Raw genomic sequence first — 22,275 nt, forward strand, 5'->3', positions numbered from 1 at the left:
GAGAGCATAAAACGAGCCGTGGTGCGGGGCGGGGGGGCACAGAACCCGACGCAAGAGCAGCTTTTCCACCACCTGCAAAGGAAAGTAGGACGTCAGCGGGCAACGCGCTCAGGAGGCAATGAGGCAGGCGTCTCAGAGGGGCCCCCCACATCCTGCCTCCTCCCCGAGTGAAGACGCTCTAGAGGAAGAATCATGCAGGGAGGTTCGAGGAACCCGCAAGCCTCTTAGAGTGGGGCCGGGGCACGTGGCCTGGGCAACAGACAGCCGAGGCTGGGCTGAGCCTCCAGCTGGGGAGCCCGACACAGTCTCAGGGCCCTGCATGCCCCAGTGAGGAGCAGGCCTCCAAGTGGACCCGGCGCCCAGAGTTCAGAGCAGGATGCAGAGACTGTGGATTTCGGCCATGGCTGTCAGCCTAGGATCCCTAAAGACCACAGGGGCGGCTTCACGGGGACACAGGCAGCAGCCAGGGCAGGGGCAGCCCTTGTCCCAGGCCCCCTCCCTGAACCACGTGAGAGTCCTCCTCCCCCTCCCTCTCCCAGCACTTAGATGGCCCCGAAGACAGGGAGACGAGAAAGGGCAGGAGGGAACCCAACGTTTGGAGAAGCCCGGACCAGCAGGTCTCTGCAGGTTCTGCTCAAAAGGGTTACATCCAAGTGTTGTGCTGCCTGTCACACCACCATACACCCTGGGCTCCCGCCGGACCTCTTCCTTTATTTACTGAAGTGCTTCTCAATATAATTTGGCTATTAAAAAAACACATTAACTTTTGAGACACCGACACTTGCTTTCATTACTTTTATTAAGTCTCATAAATAAGAAATAAATGAGAACATGTGGCAACGTGGCAATAATGACTATTTAAAATTTTAAACATGTTTCTCGTAAGGGGATAACAGAATGGTTTCTTTTGACGCTTAAGCTATGAATGCTGTCATTTAGACATTTGTGAGAGAATCCTTTAGGAGATGGCTTTAATTAGCTGCTTCTCTTCCACTTTCCTCCTCCTCCTCTTCCTGAAATATATGTGGATATCATTAGCTTTATGAACCAAACTGGCTCAAACGATCAGAAGACATGGTACATTCTGGGCAAGAAACTGCATGATTAAACATTGGAGCGTGATCGAACACACACATATGCTCCTGGGCTAGGAATTGGTTTCTGCATCCCTGGGCATTCAACCAATCAACAGTGCTAGGGGAGTGTTTGCCTTGTGCTGATATGTACAGATTTGATAAAATAACACTTTTCAGCCCAAATGTGGAAACAGTGCTTGGAATGTCTGAGTGGGATGTTTGTTGAGATAGTCTCCATGGGCAGGTGTTACTCAGTCTCAAATAAGTGGATTAAAAGGGATAGCTAATCATAACCATTAGCATTTATTGAGAACTTATTATGTGCCAAGATGCTTTAACTGTTCTAAGTTGTCTTAACTCATTTCAGACAGTGTTTCTAAATGGAGCTGCTATTATTTCCCAGGCTTTATAGATAAGGAAGCCGAGACACAGGTAGTGCCTCACTCACGGTTATGAGCTTATCCACGGTACAGCCCAGCTCTGAGTTCAGCCATCTGACGCCAGATCCCACGCGCTTACCTTTGGGGCGCGTGGCGAAGTCAGTGCAAAGGTCTTTGGGATGATGACAGCAAAGCACGCGAGCCCTCTCCGAGCTGTCCATGAAGTCTCACGTTGCCTGATGAAAAGAACCCCATGTGGTTCACCTCCAGGGTCTCAGACTGGTTCCCTCTGTCTAATGGGAAGGTTCCAATGAAGCCCATTCTCCTGTATTTATTATTTTTGGTCCAAAGACCAGCTCGTATTAACTTTGTGTGAAATGCCATTTATTTTTGGCCTCGTTTGAAATATTGTGCCCCGTTCAGGCCAGTGAGTTCTTTCCCCTGGTGTTAGAAGAAACCCTGGACTCCGCTCAGCAGGAAGCTGGGAGCATGAATCAGCCTCAGAGGTAGCAACGGAACCTAAAGGAGGCCAGACTCAGATTCCTGCAAATGTGTTAAAGGTTCCATGCGTATTCTAAGGCCTATAAATATCTTGTCTTCTATCTTTGAAAGCCCTCACTGCTAGTCCCAATGTAAATCCTCATTAGGTTAGAAAGCATGAAAGGATTTGTCAGCAAAGATAGTGCTAAAATTAGGTGCTTCCTGGCTGAGCCGATCCTGCTTGCTGAAGAAACCAAATGATTTCCCCTTCCCTGGCTTCAAAGTCCTGACTGACCCACCTTCCCCTCACGCCTGTCAATCCGGATGAAAAAGTCCTCTGCTGAGTGCCTGCTTCATCCGTGGCCTGTCGGTTCTTCACCTGCGAGGGGGCCTGAGAGGGGAGACTGTGTGCGCGGGATGCAGCGGCAGTGGGCTGCCCTGCCACGTCCCACACACTTCCCTGGGCTCGCAGGCGGCTGCGGAGTGGACTCCCAGGGCTGCCTCATGTCCCTTTGAAAGTACAGCGGAAAATTTTGTGCTTCAAGAAGGTTCGATCTTACACTTTCTCGTTTACTTTCGGCCAAGATTTACTTGCGCCGTGCATTGAGAAGATCAGATAGTATTCAGTAAGCGGCTGCCCAGAGCAATCTCAATTGGGGAAAATAACAAAGGGGATATTAACATTTGCAGTGCTATCTACTCCTAGTCATTCATTCACTCGCCCACTGATTTATTTATTGCCAAACATCGCTGGACATCTGACACATACAAGGCACTAAGCTGGGTACAGGGGTAGAATGAAGAATAAGAAGTTGCATTAGGTAGAGCCTCTCAGAATGGAACTTGAGTTGTGAATTTATGTGCAGTGATTTATTACGGTGCTACCAAGAGAAACCAGAGAGAGGGTGGGGGGAAGAAAGGTTAGAGAAAGGAAGAAGCAAGGATGGGATACCTGGCCGAATTCTAGCTTTGGGCTGATCCTGCCTGGGGTCCTGAGCGTCAACTGCAGCTAAGATTTTGTTCCCACTTGTGGCTGGGGAGTTGGGCTTCCAAACGCCTGCACTTGCCAGCCACTGGCGAAGATCTCTCCAGAAGGATGGCAACTTCCAGGCATTTCGACTCTCTGTGCTGGTGGGAAACGCAGTTTCAGTAGCTTGAGGGCATTCTGCTGAAAGAAGTTGTAGAAAAGCACACGGAGGCTGGGATACGGGCAGGTGCAGAGCGTGGCGAGGGATCGGAAGGGTCTGGTGGAGCAGTCAGGCCCACTGCGGTCTCCCCTTGCCCGGCCTGGATCTGCTCACTTCTCATGTTAAGTTCATCTCATGCTGCCAGGGCTTCTTCAAGATCCTGCTTGATTTCACTTTCTGTGGACAACCCTGTAAGAGGACAGCGAGGGCAACATAGCCCTGCTGCTGCAGTTGGCCCCAAGGCAGTGGCTGACATTCACCCCCTCTTTCCTCTGGCAGCCGTTCTAGGTTCCCTTCGCCATCGGAGAGCATTTCTGCTTGTTGAGGTGGCTACTTTGATGAAGTCGCCAAGACCCTCATAGCTGAGAGGGTGGAGCTCTGGTCACCAGGCCCATTTCGGGTCACGCTTGTTGTAACTTCCTGTGCACAGTTAAAAATGGGCACGGGAGTAGCAAGAGATACCCCAGTGAGTCACTTGAGTGCAGAACATGTTCCTTTCTTCACCCATCACATGGAACCCTGCCTCTTTATGACAGCCAAGGCCAGTTACCCCTGCAAATGTGGGGACACCTTTATTTGCCTGTGGTCTGCTGTTGGGAAGAGGCCACGAACCAGGCAGCAGCTGTTGCTTTAAGTGCGATGTGAGTCTTTCGGTGTCTCCTGGTGGAAGCCTCTTCCCTCTGGTCACTGGGGCTGTAGACCCCATAGAGCCTAAAGTCGTGGGGATAAAATCACAGATTGCCCCGTGAGTCAGTAGGGCTAGCGGTGAGTAAAGTCACTTCCAATCCAAACTTCAGTTTCTGGATGGACGCATCCCACTGGGGACAGAGCACCACCACGTAATGGCTGTTGGTTTAAGATATGTACAGCATCCAGAGGGACGGCACCACAACCCCACAGGGTGTCATCTCCAATCTAGCATCTTGGCCACATCTTTGAGATGCCCTGTAGTAGCTCCTGGATAAAGTAGGACCAGTACAGCCCATCGGCATGGGCCCAATGTCACGCTTCCTTCACCATAAGTGGGTCCCTTGGTTTGAGATAATATTGTGACATGTGAGATCCCACGTTGGTACATCCGTCATTCCATGAGCCCTTAGATGCTGTGTGGGTCTGGGCACATGGGGCAGAAAAGGCAGAATGATGTGTGTTAATGTTGATCACAATGAATTGCTACTCCGGTCATGCTTCCCTTGCAGGCCAGGGAAGAGGAAGGAAGATGCCAAACCAAGGTGCAGTTTTAGGACAAGTCCCAGGCTAAGACTGTCTTGCGGGGAGAACTGAAGAAGTTACTCCTAAGAGTTTGTCCTTCTGTTGGGCAAGGCAGCTTGGATTCCACATGCCTAACTGCCAGAGGCTGAGGTCCCTTTATCAGGGCCACAGAAACTTCTAGGAACCTCCTGCTCTCTTCCTTGTAGAGCCCTACCTGAAGAGGAGTTTTTATTTACAAGGGACAGAGAGAAGGTCAACCTTTTCAACACCAGTGTGTGAGATTTTATGCAACACTCAGTAAAGCCTCCGGCGTCTGAAATCTGAAAATGATCAGGTTGTTTCTTTACCTTCCTTTTCCCTCCAGGGCGAATAGCAAACACACAACAATTAGCTGAATTAAGGGTTTTATTAAAAAGATTAAAAGCTGTCTTACACGCTGGGCTCACGGACTGTTAGAGCATCCTTCCTAACATTCCACGGTGCACCTGCCCGCCTACATTCTCAGCACACGCATCTTCTTTGAAGAGTCACCAGTTTGGGGCCGATGCCTGTGCTGAGTGCTGGGGGTACAAAGAAGAAATAAATGAAATGCAGCCTCAATGCCTCCCCCCGCCCCCCACACACTTTCAAGGAGCTCAAATATTCCTTGTTGAGCCAGAAGGGCCACAGAGACCTTCTGTTCCCCTCAAGTCTGTTTACCGATGTCCAAACCAGACGGCCTTGCCCGAGCCCACGTGGGGAGTTCCTGGAGGTGCGGGTGCTGGGGCTGAGCCTCTCAGTGCAGTGTTCCTGCTGTCATGCCACGTGCCTTGCTAACCCCAAATCCTCCTGTGATTTTACACCATTAAACAAACACAGTTGTCATACTCTGCAGAATGGCCGCGTGAAACGGGGAAGCAAACACATTTTGGGAACAGTCTTTGGAAAGGATGGACATCAGTTAGCCCTGTAATGAGCACGCTCCCTTCCTGTGCTCTCCTGGTCACGCTTCTTGGAAGCATCGTCATCACTGTTGGCTCCGTGCAAAGCGCTCTTACTCCTCTTACTGGAAACATCAGCACCTAGATGTTGAGGCTTAACCCCTGCTGCAGAAGTGGGCAGACTGCCATCCACTAACTTGAGGACCACAAAAGAGCTTTAAAAGAGAATTAGCTGGAAAAGGTGAGCAGAAGTTTCAATGAGACAAGAAGGTTCTCTCGCCACATGGCTAAACAGTCAGAGGAATGGGTACAGTATTCAGCCGAGACTACATCAAAATATGATCAGTTCTAACGTTTGCATCTTTCCCTGGCTGGGGCTTTACCTGGCATGGGAAGAGGGTATCTCCTGATACTGCCATTGGTCGCCTTCCTGGGCCATAGCAGAGCCACCTCTCACCTGGGATGGGGAAACAGATGTTGGGGGGTTTGGCGTAGAGTGGGGGACGTGTTGGATTTGGGTTTTACGGAGTGTGGGCAGTGGTTGCACGGAGGACTGTGCTCCTGCCCAGGGCGAGGCTCCTGGTTTTATATTTACCGGGGGCCTGAATGCAGGATCAGGACACCACAGCATCATCTCGCCCTCTGAGAATTTGCACCTTTATAAGACACTTAACAATTTCAGATCTGGAAACGGGAAGCGTCTTTTTAATAGACTGCTAAGCCACTCCCCATAGAGTAGCAAGAGGAGTCCCCTGTATTTAGTGAGGCGCTCAGCCCTTGGGGGAACCTCAGAGGATGAAAGATTGAGGCAAACACTGGATTAATCCTTTGAGAGTATAACTCTCATCCCCACACCCAGCGTGGTTGCAAACGCTGCCTCTCCGTTCACTGTGATGCCCAGGGGGGACGTGGCAACCCACTTTGGTGGCAGGGTGGCCCCAGGACTGCTGTTCCTAAGGACATCTGTGAGCATCCCCCAACCTCCCCGCCCCCACAAGAAAGTATGTCTCAGATGTTTTTTCTCCATGGAAAGATTATCTTCTTGAGGCAGACTGCAGCCCTCTCTAGGGAGACCCAATGCTAGAGATAATAAACGTTGTCTTTTCTTCTTACACCTGGTTTGAAGTTCCTGGGACACAAAGGGCTTCCTGGCTGTGCCAAGCTTGTCTTGGGAGATGGAACAGGCCCTCCTTGCCATGTGCTCAAAGTCACTCTTTCCAAGTTTTAAATTTTTCTTTCTGAGAGATCGAGGAGAGAGAAAGAAAAAAAATAACATTCCCACTGATCTGCAAACAATTTGTGAGTGGATCACACTTGTTAGTTCAAGCTGCAGTTAGTCTCCTTCTCAACAGTGGGGAGGGGCTGGCGCTGCCCCCACCTAGCTTGTCATCGTTGAGGACTGCAGAGAATCAGATTTTTACACGACCTGCAAGTTGCCAGGGCTCCTGCCACAGCCTCACGGATGCTGGCAGAAGACACGAGACTCCGGAGTCAGAGAGCAAAGACGTTCTTTCTCACGGCACAGCACTCGGTATGAGTGCCACATTCCCATCAGTTCCTCTGTCCCCACAGGACCCGTGGGGTGACGGGGGTGACGCAGAGCGGTCCAAGTGGATGCTGTGTGCAAAGTGAGTTTGCATCATGGCTGAGGAGCTCTGAGCCTAGGAAACCCCAAACTTTTTCGCCCAGTCAACAAATCCTTATATGCACCAGGCACTGTCCTAGGAACGGGGGACAAAACAATGAGCTCTGTCCTTGTGGAGCTGTCTTCCAGACAGGGAAGACAGGTTATAGACAAAACCATTATAAATAAGTAAATTATAGAGTAAGTTAGGAGATGATAAGGGTATGGAAAAAGAGCTAGAGCAGAAACGAGGAGCAGGAATGCTGGGGGTGGGGACTGTGGTATTAAATAGCGGGCTCGCGGGGGTCTGGCGGAGAAGGTGAGATAGGGCTGCAGATGGCAGGAGCTGAGGGAGCCTGCCCGGACCACCTGGATGTCAGGGACCAGCGAGGGTGTGAACCCAGACCACCTGTGGCTGATGCCTAGGAAACTTTTAAAGGAGGCTGTTGGCAAACCTGCCCAAACTCTGCCTCCGAGAAAGACATTGTTTTTATTATCCAGGTCAGCAAACATCTGCCTTTTGCCCAGCAGGAAGATACCGTCTCTACCTTCCAATGCTATTAGCTATGCAAACGTCCTTGAAAACACAGTCCAGACAGGAGCCACCAAAGCTCCAGCTCAGAAGCACAAGTGCAAGGGACCTGCACGGAATTGTCTTCCAACAGTTATGTTCCCCTCCTATGCTCGACAGCACTTGAGTGACCCACGTTAGGCTGAGGCCCATCCAGGCTGAGGCCCCAGCTTGCCGGGGGTGAGAGGCTCAGCTGGGATCCTGTCCACAGTCGCCGTCTGTCCCTGCTGTGGATCCGGCATGTCAGGGCGGTTTGGTGGGCTACCCAAGGGCTCTGCCATCACGAGTCTTCCATGCAGACAAATGTACCATGGCAAACACACAGTTTTTATGCTGGCCTGAAGATTCCTTCTTGACGTGCGCCCTTGTCACGGATTACAACAGCTTGGTTTTCAAGACCAGCAAAAAATCTTTCCTTCACTCAGCCTCACTCCTTCTACTCTGTGTTTGATGGGTCATTTTGGACCAATGGGTGGAGAAGCAATGTGGGGTTCAGGAGCCCTTGAGATTAAATTGTGGATATTTAGTCTTTCCGGGTGATCTTCAATGAGCTGAGATACGTTTTGGGCCACGTTGTTTAGAAAATTAAAAGAGACTTTTAAATATGAACATACTGTTAGGTTCTTTTGAACGTTTCCAGAGTAGGTGGCCTTTAACAAACTAGTCCTTGGGTTCCTAACCCTATGTCAGTCCGCAGATGCTGCGTGCCATGGCTGCAGACTGACTCACAGGCTTGCAGAGCTTCTCTGGAAGACCCCAGCCGTGCCCTCAAACATCGCATGAAACTGCTGTCATGTGGGTGATTCAGGCATCATGGCACCAGGTCAGAGGGACCTTAACTGAGTAGTGATCTGCTGCTTATTTTGAGAGCAATTTAAGCAACAGTGTGTTTTCCGTACCTTAAGATAGTATCAGGAGTCCCCGCAGCAAGGCACAAAGATGACAGGTGGAATTAGAGATTACTCGGTCGAGCTGGAGACCAGTTTCATGCCATGTCGCTGCTCTATCTTCTTAACTTTTCCTCCTTCTTCTCTTCCTAGGTCGCCGGGTAGATGTGGGTGAGAGAAAGAGTGGTCTGGCAGGCTTGTGAATTGAACAGAAGCACCAGGCTCCTGGGCATAGTACGAGCGCCGAGTGCCGTGTGGCTCACTGGCCGTGTATTGACAGGAGCCCTTGCTCACTTAGGGAAGGTGGCATTTTTCAGGCTGCCGGCAGGATGGGCGCTGAGGAGGGAACCCTCCGTCGACCTGGTAGCTATTGGCCAGAGGATAAAAAATGTGTCTGTGTTTCACCATTCTAAGATAAAATATTCCCTTTGCACACTTGGGTTAATAGGCTGATGTCCCCTAAACAAATTAGACTAGAGACAGACAGAGGTCCAGAAGAAATGGATTGTTATCACTTTTAATAATGGTCTTGTTAGTATACAGTTCCCCTTTAACCTACAGCTCAGGACCCCTTTGCAGACAGTAACACTGGGCTCCTGTGTGAAAGATAAAGGGGAGAACTTCTCATACAGTGCTTGCATGTTGAACTCACTTTAATGAGCATTTCTAAGGCAGACGTCTTGAAAGCAATCCATTCCAGAGGCAGACAGGATGTAGAATTTTTTATTTTTGTACAGCTTGAGAGAAAAATTTTAAAAAGCTCAACCTCTAAGTTTGGGGAATATAGAAGTTTTAGGCTAATGAAAGATAGAGCTTTAATTTTGTTTCCCCCACAGAAAGTAGCATTTTGTTTCTTTTGCATAAAAAAAGCAGTCTGTGAGTACGCGAACATGTCCTCATGGATTGAACTCTGAAACCACGGCAAGAAAAACTATGCCCCTCACGTTCACAGAGTCGTCTAATGCTAGAGTCCGCGGGTGGTGTCTTGACACAGTCCTGGACTCATTCTGTGTCACTGACTTTAAGAGAAAAATGGACCTTCCTGGAAAATAAATAGGAGGAAGAGAAGATGGAAAAGACGGAGGGAAGGAAAGACGTTTCTGAATATGTTCCACGATGCTAATAACTATTAATAGCACCAGTCTATATGGGTGGGCATTTGATCGCGTTTTCTGGTCAATGCCAAAATTCTGACAGGAAGCCCAGGTTATCCTTCCCATTTACGGAGGAAGCCTGAAATGGGGGCCTTGGGGACAAGGGAGGGTGACTGGCTGTTTTGAGAGCGCACTGGGCAAGGGTCTTGGGATGAAGAACGCAGTTCATACCCCTTACAAATTAAGTTCTCTCCGAGAATGGGCCACATGGTAAATAATTTAAAGTGAGAGGAAGGAAACTAAAACCTTAGATATCAGAGCAACAGCCCTTGCTACTGACTAGCTTTCCCCTGGGTATAGAGGAGTGGGTGGAGACCACACGTATTAAGATGGCTTATTGTACATTTGGATGCCGGTCACAGCAGACATAGAGCAAGTCACAGAGGGTGGGACGCAGAGTCCTCCTCCAGGGGCTCAAGCTGGGTCTCGGTGACTCCAGAGCAGGAGTCGGGTGAATGTTCCCTGTGAAGGGCCAGGTAGGAAACATTTTAAGCTCTGTGGGCCATACTGTCTCTGTTGCAACCACTCACCTCCGCCATTGTGGCACGGAAACAGCCATGGACAACAGCAAATAGTGCATGCATGTTATTCCAATAACACTTTATTTACAAAAACACCAGGAGGCTGGGTTTGGCCCACAGGCCATGGTCTGCTGATCCCTGGCTGTGGCAGGCAAGGAGTGGAGCCTTGCAGGGAGCTTGGACCGCTCTGGCCGGCCCTGCATTGCCACGGAGACCAGCCTGCGTTTTGTCACCTCCAGCCTGAGAGCAGAAGCGGTACCCTCTCTGCTCTCCCCAGCGATGCCTGAGAGGTTCGGGGCCTCAGTATCTTCTCTGATTGACTGAGCTGGGCTCTGGGTTCAGGCCTGGTGTTTCCAAACAGAAACATCAGTAGGAGACACGACCCAGCAATGGGTAGAAGACAAGAGAAGCAGACATGGAAATAAAGGCAGACGACCTTTTCTTTTTTATTTCGCTTAGACAAAATGCAAAGAGTGTCTCATTAAATTAAAAAATAAACAAAAAAGAGAACCAAATTGATTCCCCCCCACCCCTTCACTGACGGCACTCATCCTAGTTGACAACAAAAGAAGATCAAATCGAGGCCCCGGTTTCTAATGGGAAAGAAAGGTGTGCGAACGTGACTGAAGTCTGCCCCGCCCCCAAATCAGCGTTCCTTTTCAATTCACAGATCGGCTGATTTCCCCCTCCCCGTTTTCTCTCTTGACTCTTGTGTGATAGAACTTCCAGTCAGAAGGTTGAATGAGTCCCCCATGCACTTGGTAGAAAATCAGTAAAAATGCAGTAGCCTGTGAAGATCATAAAACTGGACTTCTTTCCCAAAAAATCAGATGCCCAGGCAGATGGAGCTCACACTCAGACAGAAAAAAAGCAGGAGAGTCTTTGCACTGTCTGTGGTTTCAGTATTTTCTCTTTTTTTTTTTTAATATATTTTGGCAATTTTCTTTAATTATAAATATTGGAATTCCGTAAAAAAAAGGTAGCTTTGATTGAATTGTTTAAATTGTATTTACAACCACGGTCCAGTCATGCTGTTTGTTATACCAGGGTGTACGACTTTGCGTAGGGGTTGTTCCCTTTCAAATGGCCCCGAGAGTCGAGCAGGGATTCCTGGGAGCTGCTCATTTTAGCTGCCTGTCCCAGCTCTGCCCCCTCTCGCTGAGGTAATGTGGCCACGGCCCCCGGCTGCCTCGCCTGTCCTTCTCTCGTGGAGGAGGTGGAAGAGGAGGCTTCCATCGGGATGGGCTCGAGGACCGTGGGGCGCTTCAGGGTCCGACTTTTCTGAGGTTCCAAGCACGCCTGTCCTAAACTCAGGTCCCTGCTGGTGCCTGGACCACCTCGATTCAATAAAAAGTCCATTCTAAGGTATGGAGGCAAATGTATGAGGTCACCTGGAAACAAACACAGAGCAATTAGTTGGTTTCTTCATTTGGTAAACACACGCAGAGGCAGAAATGCCACTGTGCGCAGGGGCAGTTTCCAAGACAACTCGACAGAGCCCCCCACAAAGTCAGGTCGTCCCCGCACCTCTCCACCGGGCACGGGAAGGGCTCATTTCCCTGCCGTGCGTTAACTTAGGCTCTTCAACGTCATACTTGAACCAGAGAAACGGAGGTAACAAGAGTCTTCAAAACACCACAACTGAAAAAAATATGTATCTTAAAGGCAAGAACAGTGTCCACCGGGTACAAACTGGATAGACTGAACCCGGCATGTGATTGGGGTACCAGGAGGGGACAGGGTTTGAGGAGAGAGCCAGAGATGCTGAGGAAACTATCACGGAGAGCTGGTTCTTGCCTTGTCAATTCTACAAAACCACGTGACTTTGGCCAGCCACGTGGTTACGGGTTTCTGTGACAGAGTTGAAAACACCACAGCCTGTGGCCTCCTCGCCAGGCCTTGCCTACCTGCCACCCTCCTCCGTGTGTCTCTTCTGTCTGTGTATAGAGGTAACAACAGCTTAGAGGAGTTGTTAAACAGAGTATTGGTGTTTCTACTCCCTTCTCAACATCCCTTACTTTGGCCCTCTGATGCCATGGAAATGGACCCTCATGTCTCCTTCAGGAACACCTGTCGCACGGGGAAAGATCGTTGATGGCCTCCAGCTGCATCCCTCAAACACCAAGGCTACCCTTGCTCTGGGCTGCCCACAGCCAGGGACAAGCACGACGGGGTCCCCTGGAGACCACTGCTGCCCAGCGCGGGACTTGCTCACAGGCGACGTGTGCTCGGGGATTCCCAGTGGTCTTGCTGCAGCCACCTCAGAAGGGCATTACAGCCTGAGGCTCTTCCTGCCCAACCCTGACAGGTGTCAGACCCGCATTGTGGTCCCTGGGTGCCCCTGACTCTTCCTGCTTCCTGTCTCTATTCTTCACAAAAGTTTCCCCAAGAAACCCCTTGCATAGCTAATCTGCCCGACATCCGCTTCTTGGAAAACCTGACCTGACAGATTCTATCAGCAACTATTGAAATCAACTACGACCTCTGAGTGTTAAATTATGCAGTTTCTTCTTGGTCCTCATCCTACTTATATTATTACGACATTCGATGCTGTTGATACTTTCGCTCATGGAACTCTGAGCCGCCACGGCACTGTGGTCTCCTGGTCTCTTCCCGTGTCTCTGACGGCCACTTCTCACTTCCCTTACCGGATCCTTGTCTCTATCTCCCCCCTAAGTACAGAGTTTCCCGGTGGCCTGCTCTCAGCTCTCTCTCAGAGGTTTGGCTGCTTGTGGCATCTCTTAATAAACAGCTCTCACATCTACCTTTTCCATTTTGCTCTCTGAATTTCAGATGCTTTGCTAGGAATTTCCACATGAGTGTCCATCTGTCCTGAATTTTGAACACCACGGTCTACAAACTCAGCCCATGAAGGCCAGCCCCCACCCCCAGCCCCAAATGCTGCTCTCTCCTGCGTATCATTCTCGAGTAATGTCAGTGCCATCCTTCCATCCTTGAAACCTCGGAGTCCTCATTGACACCTTCCTCTCCAGGTTAATTCTACTGCAAAATGTCTCTTCACTCCTTTTTATTCCCGTCTTCATGGCCCTGGTTCACCACTTTAATGCATCTCATCATCCCCTGAAATGCTTGAGCTCAATGAGGGCCCAGCCACTAGATGCACTTTGCAACCAACACGGGACCGCTTGAGCTGGGCTGGCCCTGTATTTTAGTACAGACAGTGCACTTCCTCCGGCCCAGTGAATCCACCTTTCTCACTTCAAGACATGTAGACAAGGGCTATCTGTGCAGCACGCTGGGATGAACTCAGAGGGCCCTTCCCGGCCATCTCACCATCTGAGGCACCCACCAGCTTGGCACATCTGTAACTCATGGCATGCCAGGTGAGAAGATCTGGCTAGAGAACGGGCTGGGGCACGCAGTCCTGGGGCTGAAAGCCCAGGGAGGAGGAGGTGCAGGGGCAGAGATGTGATGATGATCGGAGCTCAGGGGGCAGATGTGGGATGTAGAGAGGAGGTGAAATTGTGAGACATGAAGGAGGCCCAAGGAAGATGGCTTCAGAATTGATGGCAAGTGGAAGTGGTGAAGCAGAAGGAGGGGTGGGGTGACTCCTTCCAGGTTCTAAACTCATGAAATTAGGGTGACGGTGGAACTGTTAACTGTATAAGGATGCATAGGGGGAAAGTCATATTTTGATGGCAAAGATAATGGGTTTGGTTTCAGACGTGTTGAGTCTGATGTGGTTGGGGGACACCCAAGAGGAGATACCTAGTTGGCATTTTTATCTTAATAATACATCTTTAGCACAATGCATTGCTCACTTTTTGAATCTAAAACAACTAAAAATTCTTGTTTCTTTTGCTTCAAAATATTCCCTACTTTCCCTATTTTCCTATTGGCTCACAGTAGCCAATCAAGCCTTCTTTGTCCAGGTCTTGGACTCTGAAGGCGCGGGGCTGGGGTTTGCAAGATCACCCGTGCCGAGTGAGGGCTGCCACTGGCCGGCTGCCATGCTAACAGGGCAATGGAAGTGATGTGTGATTAAACCCAGAACCTTAGAAAATGCCTACAAGTTTACCCACTGACGGAGAATAACCAGTATAATAGAAGGAAAGGACTACTCAAGGGTATAAGAGCACTGGAAATAAATAAAACCAAGACAAGCACTGAAAAATGCATCTCATACAATTTAAATGAGCATAAGACTTTCCAAAATGCTCTTACTTTTCTTAACATTTTCTTCCCAGGACAAGAGGGACGGTGACCTTATTCTTGGGAAATTTACCAAATGATTTGCATGTCCTTGCATTATTACATTGTCATGCCACTGGGTATTATTTACGATTCAGAAATTCACTTAGCATTTTCTCATTGGCTTTTTCAGGATGTCTTTATTCTATTAAGCGATGCTGGGTAGTTATATGATTTCATTAAGAACTGCAGCATGTACTTTGCCAAAATGACCCCAGTGACACTTTGGGTTTGGCTCACTGAAATCAAAGGCGCTCTCATTGAATGTTGGCTTTATGCGGCCAACTGGATCAAAGGGAGCCCAAAAATGAGTACCTAGAAAATAAATTGGCCATAAAACTCTTATAGAAAGAAATTACATAATTTGGCATTCTTGTGAAAAGGGTTTTGGTAGCTTGATGCATCTGGACTTTGGCTTAGAAAAATGATGGCCTGAGGCTTCCCATTATAGACTCTGATGTTGAGGGTTCAGGAACATCTTGCCATATCGGCTTTGTTCCTGAAAGATGCAAGTATTTAATTCTTAAAACTTTATGGCTTTGAAAATTATTGACATTCATTTATGAATATAAACATTCATGCATATTCATGGATATATTCTTCAATTTTCTCTCTCTAGGGGTTAACTATTCACAAACAAATGTCATGAGAGCATTAACAGTGCTGTCGTTAAGAAGTAAATTGGAAAATTCTTTTGTAATGTGAAGGTCATCCTGCAAGTGACTCAATACACACTAACTGACCAATTTTGAAATTTGTGTATTTTTATATATCCAATTTCCTACAAGTGATTATCTGTCATTATTTTTAAGAGCACAGTAAATAAATTATATTAAATTGTGTTTTTACTTATTTGCATGAGTCATATCATTTTTATCCTGTTGTTCAAATATCTGAGAAAATGTGGAAGACTTTTACCTCCAGGGTTATTTCAGAATGTAGGTCAAGAATGCCTCCTGCTGTTTCTGAGACCCAACTCAATCATGAGCACTTGGTATATTTGTAATGTGTTGTAACAGATTTGGGGATAGATCTCTATTCCAGCAACTCCCCACTGAATGCACGGGGCTTATTAAACCCTAAAAAGCAACAGCCTCTTGGTCCCAGCTGGATTACAGAATGCTCAGGTCTTAGGGTGGACGGAACAAACGTATTTGAAATCAAAAGACAAGGCTCCTAATAACTGCATCCTGCCTTCAGGGGCTCCCTGGATGTAGTGCTCCAGGGGTTCAAGTAGCTCAAATATAGATTGGTGAGGAATGAAAATCCTCCGTAACAGAAACAGCCCCGTGTTACGTCTTTACATACAAGGACTCCCGTGTTTGTGCACTGCAGGTCTGCCAAGTATCTCTGAGCACACACTACCTCTGAGCGATCAGCGGTTCAGGCCAAGCTTTGTGAAGTTGTAGGGTGCTCTGTTAGCTCCCCTAGGCAGTGTGTGTTTCCTGATTAGCACCCAAAGCAGCCCGTCTGACCGTGTGCATGCTGAAAATGAGCTCTCGCAGGAATTCACGCACTTATGGGGAAGAAAGCACCGGAGTGATCAGCGGTAAGCTTTGCCCATTACAATCCCAGCCCATGTGCTCGTCCAAATACCCGCTGTGACGCTGGATCCTCTAGCTGCCGGTCCATTTCCTGGGTTCTCCAGATGCCTAACGTGCCAGGACAACTCACGCAATCATTGCTTCAGGAAGAGAGACGTGAAGTGGGAGACGGTGGATGTTGGCGAGGCGGCTTTTCTCATCACCCCCTGCCCCGCCCTCCACCTGCCTGTGTCACGCGGGAACCTCGACTCCAGCTGTGGTGATGAGCAGTAGAGGTCAGGCTGACATTGCCCGCATTCGTCTGACTGGTATAGATGTGGGCTCAGTTTCCTTACCCACAAAATGGGAATAATAGCAGAATCTACCATCGAGGGCTGTGGTGAAGATTTAATTAGACAATGCATGTAAAACTTTACCTGGATTAGGGGATCTGTCTCTACGGGCCTTTACAGTTTGGTCCAGCCCTCCCCAGCTGACCCGTCCCCGGCATGGAGCCGCACGCTCCGCAGCTAATCAGCCAGGACGCTCTCGAGTTCTCCCAGGCATCTGAACGTAGCAGTGACCTAGAGGTTCAAGGATCCTTTCTGCTTTGAACTCCAGGGTCACCACATGGGGTCACCACACCATGGGTGCTCACGTCCAGCAGGGACACGTGCCCTCAGCATCCTTGTGTGCTAAATCCGTCTGCCACATGCACCGGCAAAACCAAAGTCCACTTTTGGTACTCTGTTTCCAGTAAAACAGCTAAGCAGAATTCACTAATACTTTTGGTAACAGTTTGCACACTCTTTTATGTTACTTCTTCCTCTTTGCTTCCCTCTGGCCTACATTTCTCCACGTTTTCCCCTCCTTCCCTCGCAGCCTTCTTCCTTCCTTCCCTCCCTCCTCTCTGTCTCTCTCCTCTCTCTCTCTTTTCTCTTTCTTTCTTTCTTTTTTGCTTCCTTCCCTGATTTCTTTCCTTCTGTTTTATTTCCCTTGTGCTGCAACTTCTATCCATGAAATCAAAGGCGCATAGAAGGCAAAGACACAGGTAGGAGAGGGATAAGGAGACAGCTGGAAGACAGAAAAATGTCTGTGTGTGTGTGTGTGTGAGAGAGAGAGAGAGAGACAGAGAGAGACAGACAGAGAGAGAGAGAGAGACAAGGGAGGGAAATCAGACCAGAAAAGCAGCCGGACTCGGTCCCCCTCATGACAGTGGGAGGGCCGGCCTGGCCTCACCCGCGTGCCTCGTCCCCCTGCTCACCAACTGCCACTCCCAGCTGGCTGAACTCAGTTCAAGTCTCCTTCGTAAACCCACCCTGAATACAGGGGCCAACAGAGTCCCATCTGGGCCTTTGGGACAAGGTCCGCCTGCTGACTTGTGTGGGTCGTACCTGCGCATTTGCATACCCTGAGCCCATGTGCTCTGCCCCGGAGGCCCAAGGCCCTGGAGTGAGAGGCATGCAATGAGGACAAGGGCTAAAGGAGGTGGGGACATCTGTGGGGAGGGGAGAGCTCTGAGGACTGAGTTGAGAGTTGAGATGCTGGGGCAGACTGGCGTCAGAGGAGGCTGAGATGGATGAGGCTGGAGGATGGGTGGGGGATGAGAGAGATGGTAACACACACACACACACACTCACACACACACACGCACACACTCACGCACGCACAGAGGGTGGCAGAAGGAAAGAAACAGGCCACGCAGATCCATGGAGAGATGAAAACCAGACATGAAGAGTCACAAATAGAGAACAGCAGATGGAAAAGGGGAGCATGGGAACTGACCCCATGGGACAGTGGTAAAAAGCAGTGGAGAGAGGCCCCCAAGAGGTGGGCACGATGAGAATACACGTGCTTTACCGACGATGAAGCAGCCCTTGGGGAGCCCTAGAGATCCCAGTGCCCGAGAACAGCCAGCAGCCTGCCCTCCCTGGGGCACCCGATTCCCATCCAGGCAGACGGACCCGAGCTGCGCCCATCACTGCCCTGCCGGAGGGAGCCGGGCCTCGGCTCCGACTGCTGCCTGGAGGGGTGAGGCCGATGTGGCCGCTGTTGCGATGTTATGCCTTACTGCTGGACATAACGCTCCATTCTCATCCTCCTGCCACTGCCCTCCGGGACCTTCAGTGCCACTGTCTCTGAAAGTTCTCATTTCTCCCCTGTCCCTGACCACTCTGCATCACGAACACCCCCCGCCCCCTGTCCTGAGCCAGCGCAGATTCCCCTGCGGTCCCCACGGCCACCTGCAGTTTGTGCCCAGAGCCGGCCACCCCCACTACGGCCACATCCGATCCACAGCTGGCTGATAGTGTAAAAACTGCTGGATTAAACCTGCCTCGTTTTAGCTGAAAACAAGACACGCAAGCCTTCCAGAACTTTCTCAATCTATTCCAACACACACACAATTTGAATGTATTTCAGCTTTGGAAGAAGGATGGCAAAATCGATACTGAAACAAGCAAGAGTGAATTGATTCAGAAAATCTACAATGGATGCGCATCCCATTCATCTATCCTCAAACAACGGTTCCTGCCCCTGCCGCGCACCACACTGGCGGAAGAGGTCTGAAGACCAGATCAGTGGTTCTCCGCCGAGGGCGCTTTTGCCCCCAGGGGACATGTTGAGATAAATCTGAAGACATTTTTGGCTGTCACAATGGGAGGGGGGTGCTACTGGTGTCTACGGGTCAGAGGCCGGGGATGCCGCTCAGCGTCCTGCGGTGCACAGGACGCCCCAGCACAAAGCACTCTCCTGCGCAAATAGGAATGTTGCTGCCGTGCACAAACCCCGGTTTAGATGATCAAACTTCGTATCTCCAAGTGGATCCTTATTTCACTTTCGTTTTACTTACACAATGTTGAATGCGACCAGGATAAGGACTTGCACTCTTCAACCTCAGAAGGCTAGTTCATGAGCAGTTATGGACTCAGTTCATGGAAGAAAATAAGGGATGGTCCCACGGAACGGTGGTCAGAAGACAAAACCCAAAGTCTTTCTCCTTCTGAACCTTCTGAATCACGACGGAAAGGGCACTAGTCAGAGAGTTCAGAGCTCTGCCTTGAAATCCTGCCTCTGTCTCCAAACAGCGCTGTGACCCTCTGAGCCTTCATATCCTTGTCTTTACGCAGATGAAAGGGACACGATGCTTTCTAGGGACACCTTTAAGCCTAAAAGGGTCTTTCTTATGCTCTGAGCTATCTCACCTATGAAAACCGGGCTTTGAGTGTGTTGCAGCTCATGGGTCTTCTGAAAGAAAGTAGTTCCGAATAAAAGCAGGATTAGAAAAATCTTCCCTGGATTTTAGGCAAGCTTGGACATTTGGGGACAAATGGGGAACAAACGAATGCATTCGTGGGGGCCAGATAGTCCGAGACACTTTGCAATACCCTTCTTCCTCCTTGTGGGCAATACTTTGTTAGTCAGAACCTGTGAAAACGCGCATCTGTTTTCCCAAGTTCGTGCGGAATGAAAGCGAATCACAGTCCTCAGAGGCTGGAATCTCCTCTGGGGACACATAAAAAATAATTTTCATCGATTTCTAGCAAGGTTTGACATCTAAGTTTGGATGGAGCTGGATATTGATGCAAAAGTTAGAAGCAAGGCAGGAGTTCTTGCATTCTAGCAATTTCAGTGAAAACCAGAGAGCTCCGACTTGCAGCAACACGGCAATGTCAAAGACGAGTTCCCAAAGGAAGGATGGCGTCTGTCTGTACTAGAGGCAGATGGGTTCTAACACTTCTTCAGTTTAATATTAATATTGCAGCATGGTAATGAAAACTAGTAAATGAATCTCTCTTGGTAAATGAATCTTCACTCCCAAACAGCAACCAGGAAAAACCCTAAATAAATAATGTGAGATTGATCTCAGAGGTCCATGTACACGAATTCTATTGCCATTCTTGGCTTGTACTTAGGAGGCTTCATGCATTTTTAAGAGCTCATCGATATTGTGATCCTCCTACTTGCTGGTGAACTTTAAAAACCGCACCGAGGTATGAAAGTAGGGCTTTGAGTGCGTTGCAGCTCATGAGTCTTCTGAAAGAAAGTAGTTCTGAATAAAAGCAGGATTAGAAAAATCTTCCCTGGATTTTAGGCAAGCTTAGAACTCGTTAGCAGGAATTTCAGAGCACCCACTGGAGGAGGATCCATTAGGTTCAAAGAGAGACGCAGCTCCCACATGAGACCCCTGAAGAAACACACACCGGGGACCACCCCGAGCAGGACCCTGGCTGGGGGCTGGTCCCTGCTCTGGCATGACAAGGAGACCCGTCTCAACGGCCCTGTAATCATCCCAAGGAGGAGCTGTGTTAGGCTGGAGATGAGAGAATGCCAGAGCCAGGAAATGTGCCTTTGGCAGTCGTGGGAGGCCGCAGGCATGGAGGCTGGAAGCCAGGGATTGAGGCTGGTGGGGAGACAGGGCTGATCCCCAGAGCCCCAGAGGTCTGTAGCCTGAGAGCAGTGGGAAGCCGGAGCGGGGGCTGCACGTGACAGGGTTGGCTCTATCAGTCGAGGCGATGGCTCCTTTCTTCCTTGCGTGGGATGCAGGATGCGTTGGAACCTGGTGCTGGCAGCGTCCACACAGGACCTCGTCGGATGGTGATGGTCTTTCTGTCTTCTTGTTACCTTTTCGCCTATTCCCTGGACCTTCATGTTGCTTTGGTTTGTCATGACATCTCACTGGTGTGTGTGTGTGTGTGTGTGTGTGTGTGTGTGTGTGTGTGTGTGTGTGTGTAGGGGGCGCTGTCTCCCATGAGCGGAGCATTGTATTATTTCTTGATTTCTTGGACCTTCTCAAGCTTTACCTATTGTGTCATCACGTCCTTCGCATCCCTTTGTCTCTGAGAGGCCTTCCTTGGCCATCCTTTCCAAAATATCCCCGCTAGATTTTATCCCCTTCCTTCATTTACTTCTCTTCCCAGCGCTTAGCACGATCTGAAACTATACTACTTGTTTGCTTGGTTAGAGTCTGTCTCCTTTCTAGCAATGTGAGCCCCTTCAAGGTGGGATCTCTGTGGGTCTTGTCTACCGCTGCACTCACAACTCCAAAAACAGGGCCAGTTATTCAGGGGGCACTCAATAAACGTGTGCCAGAGGAAGACAGGGAAGCAGGGAGGTTGGGAGGAAAGGAGCAGGGCTTTCTCTAAAAAGGCAGAGCCCAGAGCAATGTGTGTTGCACCCATGCAAGTGTGTGTGCATGTGTGCTTATGTGCCCATGAACATGTGCACACATGTGCACATGTGCCCATGCATGTGTACGTGTGTGCGTGTGTGCCTATGCGCATATGTGTAGGCATCAAGGCACTTGCATTGGAAAGGAGGCCCCTTCCACAGCCCTTAACCCTAACCCTAACCCTAACCCTAACCCTAACCCTAACCCTAACCCACAGCCCTTAGAATAACACTCATGATAGAAAGTTTGAAATGGACTGTTAGTGATGTGCAAAAGAGAGGAGGAGGATGCCAGCCTCAAGGCTGGGGCCCCAGCTGCCCGACCCAAAGGAGAAGGAGGAGGAGGAGACACGATTGCTCGAGACAAATGATGTGTGAAGCCTTGGCTTCCAGTTGGGAGCAGAAGTCTGAGCCAGTGTTCCTGCCGGGAGCAGATCTTGAGTCCTCAGGTGGTGAGAGAGATTCAGGTACGTGAAGTTGTGCTTATTTAGCACCGAAGATTTCTAGAGTCTAATTTTGATTCAAGAGCCACATAGACTTCAGAGAGAGAAAACAGCATGATCCAAATGACAACTGAGAACAAGATGGCCAGCCTTACTCAGGACAGCACCGACCTGTAGGGAGGTCAGCTCTCCTTCAGGCAAGAGCTCCTGCAGGCAAGGGCTCCTTCAGGTAAGTGCTCTGGCCTCTCTGCTGCCTGGGGCCCGCCTCTCATTCTCCATCCTCAGGTATTAAACACACACACTCAGGAGAGAGAGTGATGTACACAATGAATGGATCCTAAAATTAAAATCCAATAACTGCTTCAAATAACTGGTTATTCAGTGAATCAACGAGTTGGCACCAGGCAGTGAGTAAGCATTTCTGGCTGCAAAACCTCAAGCGCATTCATCAAGGGAGGAGCTGAGCTGCATAACTTTAAGGCCGGGCCCCAGAGAGCACAAGTGCAGAGCTCCAAAGGGGCTGACACGTGCCCCACTGCTTGCGGGCCAGGCTGCACTGGGGTGTGTATTTGAAGCTTTAAGAAATGCAACGGCATCTCGATTACCTGGGATAAACATCATGAATAAAGAAGAAGCTGTAATCCAAGAGTGTTAGAAACTGGCTCAAAATGCTACCCGAAACCAAGAAGGGATATGGGAAGCTCCCTTGACCCAGAGGAAGAAAAGCTGTTAAGCTTTCCAGTTGTTTTTCAGAGGAACAGAGAGCTTTGTTTATTTTTGCTTGTTTTCTGTTTTTAAAGATAGGAATAGTCACCGCTTATTGAAGACAACAGAATGACCACATGATTAGCATTTTATGTTATGTACAAGTCCTAAAAATGCAGCAAATTCAAAGCTAGATTCTGATGTCTGCTTG

At 49.4% G+C, this 22,275-nt stretch overlaps 1 protein-coding gene across 1 annotated transcript in view; it reads right to left on the reverse strand.

Moving 5' to 3' along the window:
* Positions 1–10,436: 10,436 nt before the first annotated feature.
* DSCAM (Down syndrome cell adhesion molecule) overlaps positions 10,437–22,275 on the reverse strand; it is an 834,101-nt gene continuing 822,262 nt past the window's right edge. Inside the window, exon 32 of the mRNA XM_012640078.1 lies at positions 10,437–11,349. Within this exon, the coding sequence (XP_012495532.1) occupies positions 11,051–11,349 (299 nt within the window). The 3' untranslated portion in view covers positions 10,437–11,050. The remainder of the gene's footprint in view (positions 11,350–22,275) is intronic.

The sequence above is a fragment of the Propithecus coquereli genome, unplaced genomic scaffold, assembly GCF_000956105.1.
Source record: "Propithecus coquereli isolate 6110/MARCELLA unplaced genomic scaffold, Pcoq_1.0 Scaffold148, whole genome shotgun sequence".
Classification (NCBI taxonomy): Eukaryota; Metazoa; Chordata; class Mammalia; order Primates; family Indriidae; genus Propithecus; species Propithecus coquereli.